The sequence below is a fragment of the Emys orbicularis genome, chromosome 18 (genome assembly GCF_028017835.1).
Source record: "Emys orbicularis isolate rEmyOrb1 chromosome 18, rEmyOrb1.hap1, whole genome shotgun sequence".
Taxonomy (NCBI): domain Eukaryota; kingdom Metazoa; phylum Chordata; order Testudines; family Emydidae; genus Emys; species Emys orbicularis.
In genome coordinates, this window is record NC_088700.1 from 24,024,319 (window position 1) to 24,037,658 (window position 13,340).

At 52.6% G+C, this 13,340-nt stretch overlaps 1 protein-coding gene and 1 pseudogene across 1 annotated transcript in view; one reads left to right on the forward strand and one right to left on the reverse strand.

The window, feature by feature from the left end:
• Nucleotides 1-124: 124 nt before the first annotated feature.
• On the forward strand, nucleotides 125-7,376 carry LOC135891450 (transforming growth factor-beta receptor-associated protein 1-like; annotated as a pseudogene).
• A 247-nt stretch (nucleotides 7,377-7,623) lies between these two features.
• Nucleotides 7,624-13,340, reverse strand: part of MAMDC4 (MAM domain containing 4) — a 77,627-nt gene continuing 71,910 nt past the window's right edge. The window contains exons 25-29 of the mRNA XM_065418930.1: nucleotides 12,001-12,135; nucleotides 11,144-11,271; nucleotides 9,602-9,716; nucleotides 8,544-8,722; nucleotides 7,624-7,689 (exon numbers count right to left, since the gene is read on the reverse strand). Of these exons, the coding sequence (XP_065275002.1) occupies nucleotides 7,624-7,689; nucleotides 8,544-8,722; nucleotides 9,602-9,716; nucleotides 11,144-11,271; nucleotides 12,001-12,135 (623 nt within the window). The remainder of the gene's footprint in view (nucleotides 7,690-8,543; nucleotides 8,723-9,601; nucleotides 9,717-11,143; nucleotides 11,272-12,000; nucleotides 12,136-13,340) is intronic.

Below are 13,340 nucleotides of genomic sequence, written 5' to 3' on the forward strand. Positions count from 1 at the left end.
CGCCTGTTTAGTGTGTGGGACTACACATAATGGAAAATGCATAGAGCATTGAGGACATCACTGAAGCTCTAAAGTCAGAGAGAGCACAGGAGGAGTCAGATGTTGCCAGAAGCAGTGAAGTGAGATGTTCTTCTGTATGGCCTGGGACAGCAGCCTTGAACCATCTGAAACAAGTCGTGGTGTTGACTATGGCTCTAGTGCAGTGGAGGTGGGTTCAAAGAGCAAGGTCATCGCAAAGAAAGGGACTTAGACTAAACCAGGAAACTTCCAGCTAGTCAAACATAAGTACTTCTACCCAGCACCATTCTCTTTTGTACCAAGCCAGTAGTTCCCAATGGAACTGGACAAACTTCTTTTAACCAAAATGGGTGCAAATATTCTGAGCTTGCCAGGGCTCATGCTAGAGATGACAGCTCAGTGTAACTTAGTGTAATGGCCTGAGTAAGGTCAGCACTGCATCTTATGACCTCCATATAGTCCTGCAAGAGAGAAACTTACTGATGATATCTGCACATTTCTCTGCTGAAATGTAACACTTCCCTTCAATCAAGTTTTCAGAAGGATGGTTCTGAAGAAGCTAGACTTGCACGACATATGCTTGTACTTGTACAGAGGCAGAACCAGTTGGCTAGCAGCTCTAGACTATATTCTGTGGTTCAGACTGCAGGCTTCCTATTAGCTAAAATGATGCTATACTTCAGTGTCCACAAATACAGCTGTGGATTGTGGGAAAACAGGCTGAACAAGAATAATTCCTGTACAATAGGAAACTTGGGCTTGTGCCACCTAATCTTCAAAAGCTGTTTGTTTAGCAGTGTGAAAAACTGAGGGCTTGGAACTCCCTTTCATGTTCCTCAGTAGGACTCTGCAGTGACCCCATTCTTCATTCTCTCTGCTGCTCCCTGGAGCCCAGTGCACATGGGGAGTTTAGCTCATGCTCTGAATACGAATGCAAATGCAACCATTTCAGTTACCTGGCCCCTGCACCCTGATTTCTCCTCAGCATGCCTTTGATGGAAGGAAAAGGGGATGGTGAGATACAGTAAGTGGTTTGCCCAAGGTCATACACAAACTGTGGCAGAGCTTGGACTTGAATCCAAGGCAATGGCTGTAGCTATTGGACCATCCATCTCTAAGTTCAGTTGATGTACTATCCCCTTTTTGGGCCAGTCTTTGGACTTAAGGAGCTTCTAGTAACCTGCACTCTATCACTTCTTTTTATTTGAAGATAACTCTGACATGCTGAAGGTTGTATAGTGTTTGAGATTAATAAAGGGTCAGATTAGGATTTTAGTCAAATAGCTTCTGAAATTGTAAAGGGAGAAATTGGTTTGATACATAGCTGTACTTATTGTAGAATAACAGTACCAGATTGCTACAAAACAGGGCCATTTCTACCCTGCTCCTTGGAGGGGAATTAATTCTTAGGTGCTCACAGCTGCTGTGATGCAGTTACCCATGACTAGGCTTGGCAGGATTAGATTGATCATTACATGCCACTTACACCTTATCCTCCCAAAATGACCATTTCCATCAATAATGGAAGCTGACAGAAAAATGCTGCTTGAGAACTTAGTTTAAGGCTCTTTACTTTGTATATAGTGGTGCATGATGTTGACAGTTTGTTTTAATGGTTGCAAAATCTTAACTCTTTGAATTTCAACTTCTGTCATTAAGAATCATCTCCTCTCCCCCACCCCCATTTCCCACAACTGAAAATTAAAAATGGATAAAAAATGCTTAAAATGAAATCCCTTGAAATTATAAAAACCTTGTCAAGCCAACCCCTGACCGTTACGAGCTCCAGCCTCTTCCCTGTAGCTGTGGGGTCTTATTTAATTTAAATACATAATTCCTGTTTGCGTCCGATCCGGTATGTGCCAGACACCAACCAGTCCCGGACTCGGAGCCAGCAGTCCCAGCCCTGACAGCCCCGCAGAGAAGACACAAGGAGTGTGAAGGCCTTTTAAGCTCATTCCTGCTGTTGAGCAGGAGATGCTAATGGGAGACAAAGCTCAAATCGATGTTCAATCCATTGAGTGCTGTGGGGGAAAACGTCTATATTGGAATCAATGACTGCTTTGTCTTTCTCTTCCACTAGGAAGTGAGAGGAGATCATCAGCTGGAAAAGTAACTTTTGCTGCCACCAAACAACTGCATAAATATTTGGGCTTCAAGAAAGCGGTCAGTGAGTTGAAAGCAGTTTCAGCACTCAACCGCTACTGGTGCTTTGTGACAACCCAATAACATTAGTTAACATGATGAACCTGGAACCTATGATGAACTGGAGCTAGAATCAAGGGAGCTGTGACATTCACATTAAATGAAAACCCTATGATTGGGGACCCTTTTTGTGTAGAAGTTTGCATTATCTTAGTGAAACGGCAGCCCATCCAGATGTTCATGGTGTATGAGGATAGAGTCCAGATAGTGAGGGAAGTGTTTATTCCGGAGTAACCCTGTGCGGTAGATGGTCATTACTTATGCCTTGCATTCACTACACAATATATCATATTGAATTAGAATACTGGCACCTCACAGTGATGAGAAATGGCCAGTTATGAAAAGGATAGGCAAACAGAAGTTTCTGCTGGCTGGACCTGGAGGGTTAGGTATGTTTGCAAATGTGGATGTGTAGCAGGGTGCTGGTGCAAAAGCACCTAATTACCCCTGCTCAGCCAGCTCCAATCAAGAGAAATAGATTGGGGCTGGTGAAACAGACCTGATGCCTGGCCTGCAGATTGGCTCCACCTGTGGGCCTGACAAGCCAGCAGTTATAAGAGCTGGATGCCAGCAGAAAAGCCAGCCAGGGAAAAGGTCAGTCTCCTAGCTGCGGGCTGACTGCAGGAAAAGAGGGAACTAACCCCGCACGCCTTGTATATAGCTCAACCCTGGTGGTGGGAGAACTGTGTGCGTAAATAAAGCCACGGGTGCTGCATAACTGGAGGCCTCTCTGCACTTTAGTGGGACAGCCAGCGGGCCCAGGAAGGGGGGCAGGGCAGTGGACTCGTCACAGGATGGCATTTCCCAGAGTGCTCCGGTGCACTGGTTGGAGAATGTGATTGGAGCAGCCCTGTGTTTTCCTTACAGAGTTGCTCTAGATGAAGAGTTTATTACAGTGCATACCATGCTGGGTCAACAAGGAAAACAGACCCTACCTTTTAAGGAAGGCCACATCCTACAAGACGTTGAAGGTAAGGTAATTGTAGCTACCAATAAAGGTGTGTACAACTTGGTGCCATTACCTTTTGGAAAGGCAGATTCAAGAACTTCTAACCAGTCAGAGTGGAAGAAGCCCTAATCTTAGTAAAGGGAGCCCGAAGGAACATATAAAAAAGCAGCCAGTTGTGAACCGAGTGAGCGGCGAACAGAGGACAGGTAAACAGAGGGAGTTCGCTTGGGGGGAGTTCCCACAGAGTTTTTTGTTGGGTGTTTTTGCTTTTCAGGCTTCTATGAGCAGTAAATACAACACTGAAGAGTCTCTTAGAAGGAAGACATTATGGGATAGTGAGCGATCAGCTGTTGTGACCTGCACAGGATGTGCCATGTTTGTCTTTCTCCCAGAGGATAGAAGCAACTTCACCTGTACGAAGTGCAAGCTGGTGTCCATATTGGAAGAGAAGGTTAAAGGACTAGAGACCCAAGTATCAACCCTGTGTTGCATCAGAGAAAATGAAGATTTTCTGGATAGAAGACAGCGCTTGGTACAGCGAGCTGAAGAATCAGAGGGTGCAGTGCAGAACAGGGAAGAAAATTGGCAGCATGTGACCTCCAGAAGAAGAAGAAAGAGGAGAATCCATGTACCCCTAATGCAGATAGAGGTGCAAAACCGTTTTCAGACTGTCTGTACAGATACTGCTGCGGAGAAGGATTTGGAAGAGCCCTCTGAGGGAAGGTATCAGAAGGAGACCCTGTTGGCCGGAAAGCATGGGATGCATTGTCGTAGGGATGGGGGTTCCACGACCACCACTCCGAAGAGGAGGAGACGGGTGGTGGTGGTCTGGGACTCCCTCCTAAAGGGAACGGAGTCATCCATCTACCGACCAGACTGGAAACTCGAGACGTGTGCTGCTTGCCTGGAGCTAGAATTCAGGATGTGATGGAGTGTCTGCCAAGACTGATCAAGCCCTCGGACCACTACCCCTTCCTACTTCTTCACATGGGCACCAATGATACAGTCAAGAATGACCTTGAGTGGGTCACTGCAGACTATGTGGCTCTGGGAAGAAGGATAAAGGAGTTTGAGGCGCAAGTCCTGTTCTCGTCCATCCTCCCTATTGAAGGAAAAGGCCCAGGTAGGGACCACTGAAATGTGGAGGTAAATGTGTGGTTGCGCAGGTAGTGTTGGAGAGAGGGCTTTGCATTCTTCGACCATGGGATGTTGTTCCAGGAAGGAGAAGTGCTAGGAAGAGATGGGATCCACCTAACGAAGAGAGGGAAGAACATCTTCACAGGCAGGCTTGCTAACTTAGTGAGGAGGGCTTTAAACTAGGTTCGCCGGGGCATGGTGATCTAAGCCCAGAGGTAAGTGAAGAAGTGGGATACTGGGAGGAAAACCAAGGAGGAGGGTACAACAGGGGAGGCCTCCTGATTCATACTGAGAAAGTAGGGCAATCGGCTAGTTATCTTAGGTGCCTGTACATGAACGCAAGAAGCCTGGGAAAGAAGCAGGGAGAACTGGAAGTCCTGGCACAGTCAAGGAACTATGATGTGATTGGAATAACAGAGACTTGGTGGGGTAACTCACATGACTGGAGCACTGTCATGGATGGGTATAAACTGTTCAGGAAGGACAACGGGAGAGAAAAGGTGGATGAGTTGCACTGTATGATTGCTCAGAGCTCCAATATGAAACTGGAGAAAAGCCTGTTGAGAGTCTTTGGGTTAAGTTTAGAGGCGAGAGCAACAAGGGTGATTATTGTGGTGGACATCTGCTATAGACCACCAAACCAGGAGGATGCAGTAGACGAGGCTTGCTTCTGAAAACTTGTTAGTTGTCCGATTACAGGCCCTGGTTCTCATGGGGACTTCAATCACCCTGATATCTGCTGGGAGAGCAATACAGCGGTGCACAGACAATCCAGGAAGTTTTTGGAGAGTGTTGGGGACAACTTCCTGGTGCAAGTGCTGGAGGAACCAACTAGGGGCCGTGCTCCTCTGGACCTGCTGCTCACAAGCAGGGAAGAATTGGTAGGGGAAGTAGAAGTGGATGGCAACCTGGGCAGCAGTGACCATGAGATGGTTGAGTTCAGGATCCTGACAAAAGGAAGAAAGGAGAGGAGCAGAATATGGACCCTGGACTTCAGAAAAGCAGATTTTGACTCCCTCAGGGAACTGATGGGCAGGATCCCCCTGGGAGGCTAATATCAGGGGAAAGGAATCCAGGAGAGCTGGCTGTATTTTAAAGAAGCCTTATTGAGGGCGCAGGAACAAACCATCCCGATGTGCAGAAAGAATAGCAAATATGGCAAGCGACCAGCTTGGCTTAACAGAGAAATCTTCGGTGAGCTTAAACACAAAAAGGAAGCTTACAAGAAGTGGAAACTTGGACAGATGACTAGGGAGGAGTATAAAAATATTGCTCGAGCATGCAGCACAATTGGAGTTGCAGCTAGCAAGGGATATGAAGGGTAACAAGAAGGGTTTCTACAGGTATGTTAGCAACAAGAAGGTGGTCAGGGAAAGTGTGGGCCCCTTACTGAATGGGGGAGGCAACCTAGTGACAGATGATGTGGAAAAAGCTGAAGTACTCAATGCTTTTTTTGCCTCGGTCTTCACAGACAAGATCAACTCCCAGACTGCTGCACTGGACAGCACAGTATGGGGAGGAGGTGAGCAGCCTTCAGTGGTGAAAGAACAGGTTAAGGACTATTTAGAAAAGCTGGGCAATGAAAATAATTAGAGGGCTGGGGCACGTGACTTATGAGGAGAGGCTGAGGGAACTGGGCTTATTTAGTCTGCAGAAGAGAAGAGTGAGAGGGGATTTGATAGCAGCCTTCAACTACCTGAAGGGGGTTCCAAAGAGGATGGAGCTCGGCTGTTCTCAGTGGTGGCAGATGACCGAACAAGGAGTAATGGTCTCAAGTTGCAGTGGGGGAGGTCTAGTTTGGATATTAGGAAAACTATTTCACTAGGAGGGCGGTGAAGCACTGGAATGGGTTACCTAGGAAGGTGGTAGAATCTCCATCCTTAGAGGTTTTTAAGGCCTGACTTGACAAAGCCCTGGCTGGGATGATTTAGTTGGTGTTGGTCCTGCTTTGAGCAGGGGGTTGGACTAGATGACTCATGAGATCTCCTCCAACCCTAATCTTCTATGAATATTCCAAAAGAGAAATTTCAGGTAATGTACAAACGAATCTTGCAGCAAGCAGGTTTTATACACTTTGCACAGCTCCAGTTCCTAGAAGCAAGAGAACTCTTCAGAAGCGACCAACTTGATGTCTGGGAGCTGATCGCTCTCTACCCCTTCCTTTTGCCTACTTCCTCTTCATGCATACAGTGTCATCCACTTCTTTACAAGTATGCTGATTTAAACCAGCTGGCCTAAGGGGATCAGGAGAAGATGACTAAGTGCAAACGGTTCCTCATGAGTTATTTGAATGAAGGCCGCAGCACTGAAGTTGCAAATGGCTACAAGGAAGACATTGCTACAGCTTTGCTCAAGCTCTATGCAGAGGCTAATCATGAAAGCCTTCTGGATCTACTGGTCTTGGAGAATTTCGGTCTTCTGGCAGAAGTGCAGCTTCTCCAGCCAAGTGCTACTTGGCTGGAGAAACACAAAGGATTTTGCACTTGGACTCCTGTATCACTACACTGGTCAGGAGGCTGCAGCACTTCAGTTATGGGTTAAAATAGTTAATGGAGACATTCAAGATTCTACACATTCAGACCTCTAGGAGTATAAAATAGACTTCCTTCCCTTCTGCTTAGACTAAGCACTAGTGTGGAAGTATGGTGAATGGGTTTTACAGAAAAGTGAGGCGGTTGGAGTACAAATTTTATGAAAAGGCCTTTGGAAGAACAAGGAAATAGCTTTAAACCAGATGATGTCATGAAATGCCTTAACCAATACCCCAAGTCATTTGTTAAATATCTGGAGTATACTTAGGCTTGGATAGAAAAATAGAGAACAAAAAGTACCATACCCCTTAGCTGTGTTGTAGTTGGAGGCAGTGCTGCAATTAAAATCTGTGACAACAGACAATTGTGCGGAACAGACTGAAACACAGACTAAGTTACACAGTCTTCTTCAGAAATCTTACTTTTATAGAATTCATTTTATTTTAGATAAAATCAAGGGGACAGATCTTCATATGGAAAGGGCAGTACTATATGGGAAACTGCAAGAATATGACAGTACTGATGGACTCTCTTGAATGTGCTCCAGGAAATTCAGTTACACAGGATCTGTTCATACTCTTAAGTTCAAAAAGGGGCTTGTATTCCTCCCTCCAGTTGACCTTGTTTGTCTCAACCAGAGCTTCTGTTTTAGTCAATAGGCAAAACAGTTTCAAGGGTAGCCTTGGAAATGAAAGTTGAGCCCAATGTTGCTGGAGGAGCGTGAGGCCTTGGAGAACCCATGTTTCATTCTGTATGTGCAGCTACAGTACAAGCAGGTGCCTATTATGGGAGGCTCACATCTGGTTCTGCTTCCCCCTCCGCAGGTAGTGGAGTTATAGTGACCCTGTCCTGGAATTAAAGGTGAGTAGGAATTGGTTGTAATTAGCGTAGGCCCAATCTAATGAAGTGGATGGCTGTTCCCTGACAGCCAGCTCAGGGAGGGGAGGAAAATGTAATAGCCATGGGGTGAAGAACATCAAGCAGCACTGATGGTTGCGGTGTCCACTACCACCTCCTGCTCTATTCTAAAGAGGAGGGCTTGAGGAGTTCACAGCTGCTATGTGGCCAGCAGTCAGCGAGGGGTCTTGTGCAACCTTCCAGCATCGTCGTTGGCTGCTGTATGACTGCATAGGGCCAAAGCTGATAAGCCACCCAACTTTACTCCTGGGGGAATTCTGCACCATTGCACATGCACAGAATTTAAGTCCCCTGCAGATTACTTAGCTTCCCTGCAGAAAAATGACTTTCTGCTGCGGAAGCAAAGGGAAGCTATAAGAGCGGTCAGGCAGCCCTTCCCAGCAGTATGTTTTGAGTGTCTAGGGCAGCCAGTAGAGAGGTAAATCACTGAGGCAGGGGCTGGGCCTGGAGAGGACCTGGCTGGTGGCTTCTACCCTGCACCGGGCTCAGGTGCTAGTCCCGGCTAGGGAGGACGGGACTTCCACTTCCCCATGTGTGGCATCTGGGGCCACACTCACAGGCTGCCTCCTCCTGAGGGTCCCTCATTGGCAAGCAGGGACTAGCTCCAGCCCGGGGCAGTGGTCATTCATTCATATTCTCTCTCTTCCCAGTCACCCTCCTAGTCAGTCATTTTTGACTCTGATGCTCAAACTCCAAAGGCAGCAGCTGGATAAATAAGCAAAGCCCCTAGTGGCCCTTCACTTAACCCCACCCCCCAGCCCAGGCCGTGAGCTGCAGTTCCTTACATCTCTAAAAGCGATGTTGTCAAAGCCTTGGCTGGTGGCTCTCTCCTCTGGCATCCTGCCCGCTGACGCCCTCCTCTTCAGCCAACAGCATGTGCTCAAAGCTAGCAGGAGCAGGAATACAGTGGCCAGGAGAATGCCAATCCCCATTGCTGCCACAGCACCTTGGGCAGGGTTCCCATCTGCAAGCGAAGCAAGTGCTGAGCACAGTGGATGACGACGGCTGGGCTGGGACCCTGCACCATCGCCACCAGGGATGGGAGCTAGGCCCCAGCACCTGGCTTCAGGGGATCAATCTGCAACATGTGGTCCATGCTACTCCTCTCCCAGCACACGACTAACATGCCCATTCCCCAGCACTGCCTGGCCCAGCGAGCTCTCCTGAGAGCACAAGGGGAGAGGAGTGGCCTAAGGCAGCAGTAACTATCACTGCATGCGTTAACCCTTCAGTGTCCTCACTCACAGGCCGCCTCCTCCTGAGGGTCCCTCATTGGCGAGCAGGGACTAGCTCCAGCCCGGGACCTTCCTCCTCTCCCTCCTGAGCAGGCAGCATTTCCTGTTCTCCCCTGGCTGCTGGCCTTGCTTTCCCAGCTCACCCACAAGACCAGCACCAGTGTGCGTCTCCCCCTCCCTGACTGCCCGGGGAGCCCCATTGGCAGAGCAGGCCCAGAAGAGCATTCAGCCTCTCCTCCCCCAGCACTGTCTCCCTCCACATGGCCTTCCCCAGAGATGTCAGGAAGGGAGCAAGCTGCAGCAGGAGAGAGCAGCCCAGCCCTGCGGGCCAGGGCGAGAGCTCCAGGTGGGCCAGTGTACAAGCAGAAGGGGAAAAGGGATGTTCTTGTGCTGAAGGTAAAGGGGCAGCGGGTCAGGACACCTGGGTCCTCTGCCCAACTCTGCCTCTAATTCCCTGTACAGTCGGTGACTCGTTTCTCTGCCACAACCCCCTGCCCCACCCTGCGCCATGGGTCTCACAGATGGGTGGGGAATAGGGGTGCTCCGCAGTAGTGCCTTGCTGAAGGCACAGCTGCTCTGACCTCTGGCTCGGTTGGACTCGGCCTCACCTTCCATTTGGCCCAAACCGGCGCCATCACAGCCCTCTCCAGCATGGTACGTGATATCATCCAGGGCGACGGTCCCCCCGGCAGGCCACACGCCATTGGTCACTTCAAAGACAATCTGCAGGGAGAGCGGGAATCCAGCCTGAGCCCCAGCACAGCACCCAGGGAAGGGGGATGGGAGAACAGGCGTCCCAGCTCTGGCAAGGAGCCAGAATGATGCCTGCAGGGAGGCACTAGCCTCACTGCTCAGCCCCCAGCACTGGAGGGCACTCTAGAGGAAGGGATGCTGGGGCAGCACCCAGCCAGGAGAGGAGCAGGGGCCTGACTGCAGGGTGGAGACAGCCCACTGCCCCCTAAGCCAATGGCACCTTGTGACGGGGGGCTAAAGACAAAGGGCCTTGGCAAGGAGCTGAACCCAACCTGCTCAGTTTGGGGGGGCAGGTTGGTTCCATTGGGTTATTTCCACTGGGGCATCTGAGCTGGTGCTGCCAACCAGCGGCATGGGCAGCATCCAACAGCCCCAGGGCCCCTGCTTCACAAACGCACAGACACCTAAAAACAGTGTGGTTTGAGTGTAGTGCATGAAAAATCTTAGCTCAGTTAATAAAAGCCTGTGCATATGATCTCCACGTTGAGGGAGGGGGTGGCCTGGATAATAAACTTACACTGGTCAGGCTTTTGACCAGGGCAGGACGGGACAGTTCTGAGGTCCCAGGCTGAGGAGCTGGAGGGGACTGTCTGGAGCCTCTCTATAGTTAGTTCATGAGTGGCTAAGAGAAATCTTCATGTAACTGCAGCTGGATGTGTCCCTGTTTGTGTATGGCTGTGTGAGTGCAAATCCTGGAGAGGATTGCAGCTTGTCACAGCCTCACAGTGGGAGAGGGGGCCCAGAGGGCTCAGCGGTTCCCCAGTTCCAGGTTGCACCCCAGGGAAGTCTGTCCAGCGGCGGCTCCAGGCACCAGCGCTCCAAGCGCGTGCCTGGGGCGGCAAGCCGCGGGGGGTGCCCTGCCGGTCCCTGCGAGGGCGGCAGTCAGGCAGCCTTTGGCGGCCTGCCTGCGGGAGGTCCGCCAGTCCTGTGGACTCAGCCTGCCTGCCATGCTTGGGGCGGCAAAAAAGCTAGAGCCGCCCCTGAGTCTGTCACAATGCGGTAATTGCTCTTACTTCCCACCGTGGATTGGCTGGGCCTGGGCTCCGAGTGCACTATCCACATTTCAAAGGGGAAAGGTCGGTGGTGGGGTGCCTGCTCACAGGCTAGGGACACCCTGCGCCTGCCCCGCTCAGCTCGCCCCAGTGCCAGGTGCCTGCTCGCAGAACAGGGATGCCCTGCACCTGCCCCACTTAGCGCCCGCTTGCAGGCCAGGGATGCCCCCAGCACTCAACCTGCCTGACTCTCCCATGGTGAGCCAGCAGGTGGGCTCCTCCATCACTAGCACTCCATCTTCCTGCTGGCTGCGTCTGCTACCCCCAGCTGTCAGCGTGGGAGATTTGCTGGCAGGGCCATGCCACCGCTCTCCAGACAGCTCTGGGCATGCCCCCCACCATTACCTGGAACTCCACAGTGTTCTGCACTGAGATGGTCCTGTTCCACCAGCCTCGGCCCTGGTGCCCTCGGGCGCACCAGACTGTTAGTTCCCCTGCCAGGCTGTACAGCTTCACCCTCAGCTCGCCGCCGTCTGGTCCAGAGATGGAAGCGGGGGCCAAGGTCAATGCAGACACCCAGGGACAGCAGCCCAGAGCTCAGCCTTTGCCTGGGCTAACCCCACCACGCACAGGGCCCAGAGCAGTTCAGACATTGGGGGGTAAACCTGAGCAACCCCCCCCAGAACCAGAGAGGGAAACTGAGGCATAGGGAGAGCAGTAACTTGCCAGGGTTACACAGCCAGTCAGTGTCAGGGCTGGGACTAGAACCCAGGAGTCCTGGCTTCCAGCTCCAACCCCTACACCTGACTTCTTGTGCAGCATCACCCCCCCCCCCCCCCCGTGCTGCCATTCCCAGCGGCATCAGCTCGGCTGGCTGGAGCCCCTGGGCCAGGGCTTAGGCCGACCACCTTGCCCACAAGCCCCTGTGCAGCTGCTCTTACCAGCGGGGTGGGGCCTCCCCACAACTAGTGCCCCAGGGCTCCTAGAACAGCCCGGCCAGCCCTCAGATTGGCTGACAAGTTGCTCTTGGCTTCATCAGCTCGTTGAGAGAATTCCCTCTCGCCCAGGATTTAGCCCCAGGTTGGGAGCTTCCCAACTCCCTGCTCTGCTTCTCCCCAGCTGGAGTAGCACGGCTGCGGATCCCCTGCCCACAGCTGGCCCCAGCCCTTTGCCTCTCACGCGCCAGCCCTGGCCCTTTGTCCACCCCCCATGCCAGCCCTGGGGGCAAAGGCCCCAGGCTCGTGGCAGTAGGCGTCACTCACAGAAGTGCTCTGGGAAGTCCATGTGGTACCAGAACCGAAGGCAGGCGCCCGTGGTGGCTGGCAGGTGCTCACTCAGCAGCCAGGCGGCGTTCCCCCCGGGACCCAGCACGCTGGCGTCAAAGGAAACGTAGTGACCTGTGGGGGAGATGCAGCAGGAGTGCAGCTGCCAGCCTCCTTTGGCAGGCCAGGTTGGGTCTGCCCACCCCTCATCTCCCTGTGTCCTGCCCACCGTGGCCCAGGGCTCCTCATGTGACCCTGCCCAAGCCCCTCGGGTTGACTCCTAGGCAGCGCTCTACTTCACCGGCCTGTTGAGGGGACTCCCAGGACACTCCCTTCCCCAGCGGGCAGCCACAGGGCCTCTCACCCCCAAGGGGTCCACAGGCAGGGCCAGGCAGAGGCACGTTGGTGCAGAAGGGCAGGGATGTGCCCTGCTGCTTCCTGAGCCAGGCTGGTGCTGGGCAGAAAGAGGGTGTCAGAGTCCAGGGCTGCCCACACAGCATGCGAAGGGAACTGGCCAGCTGGGAGCCTGGCCAGACCCAGACAGGCGGAACTGCCCAGGTACCCATGGGCGGGAGGTGTTGCACTCCATGTTCCCTGCAGTGGGCCCCAGTTCCCCCCAGCTAGAAACCTGAAGTCAGACTCCACAGAAGGGCTCGGTGCCCTCCCCCCGCACCTCGGCCAGAGCGCCATGGGCTCAGTGCCCCCCCCCAGCCCGGGTCAGAGTGCCATGGGCTCAATGCCCCCGCCCCCAGCCCAGACCAGGTCAGAGCGCCATGGGCTCGGTGCTCCCTCCCCTTAGCCTCTCTGGCCCTCTGAGTCCCAGAAGCGTCTCTCTGCTCCCCCCAATTCATGGGGCTCAGTTACCCCACCATTTCCCCACTCGCCTGTGACCCTGATGGGCTCCCTGGGTCAGGGCTGGTGGCTGGGCACTGCCCAAAAACCGAGCTCTGAGCTGGGGCTGTTGCAGGGTCAGTGGTGGTCGTTGGGATGACTCATTGCCAGAGCCGGCTCCAGGCACCAGCGCAGCAAGCAGGTGCTTGGGGCAGCCAATGGGAAGGGGCGCCACATCTGGGTCTTCGGCAGCAATTCGGTGGCGGGTCCCTCAGTCCCTCTCGGAGGGAAGGACTGGCCGCCGAATTGCCGCCGAGGAATGAAGCGGCGCGGGAGAGCTTTATCTTTTTTTTTCTTTCTTCTTCTTCTTCGCCGCTTGGGGTGGCAAGAAAGCTGGAGCCGGCCCTGCTCATTGCACCATCACTCCCAGCAACGCCAGCCAACGCATGCCACTGCCAGCCGCAGAGAAAGGGGGGCTGCCCGCAACCAGTGAGACAGTAGGGCCACCG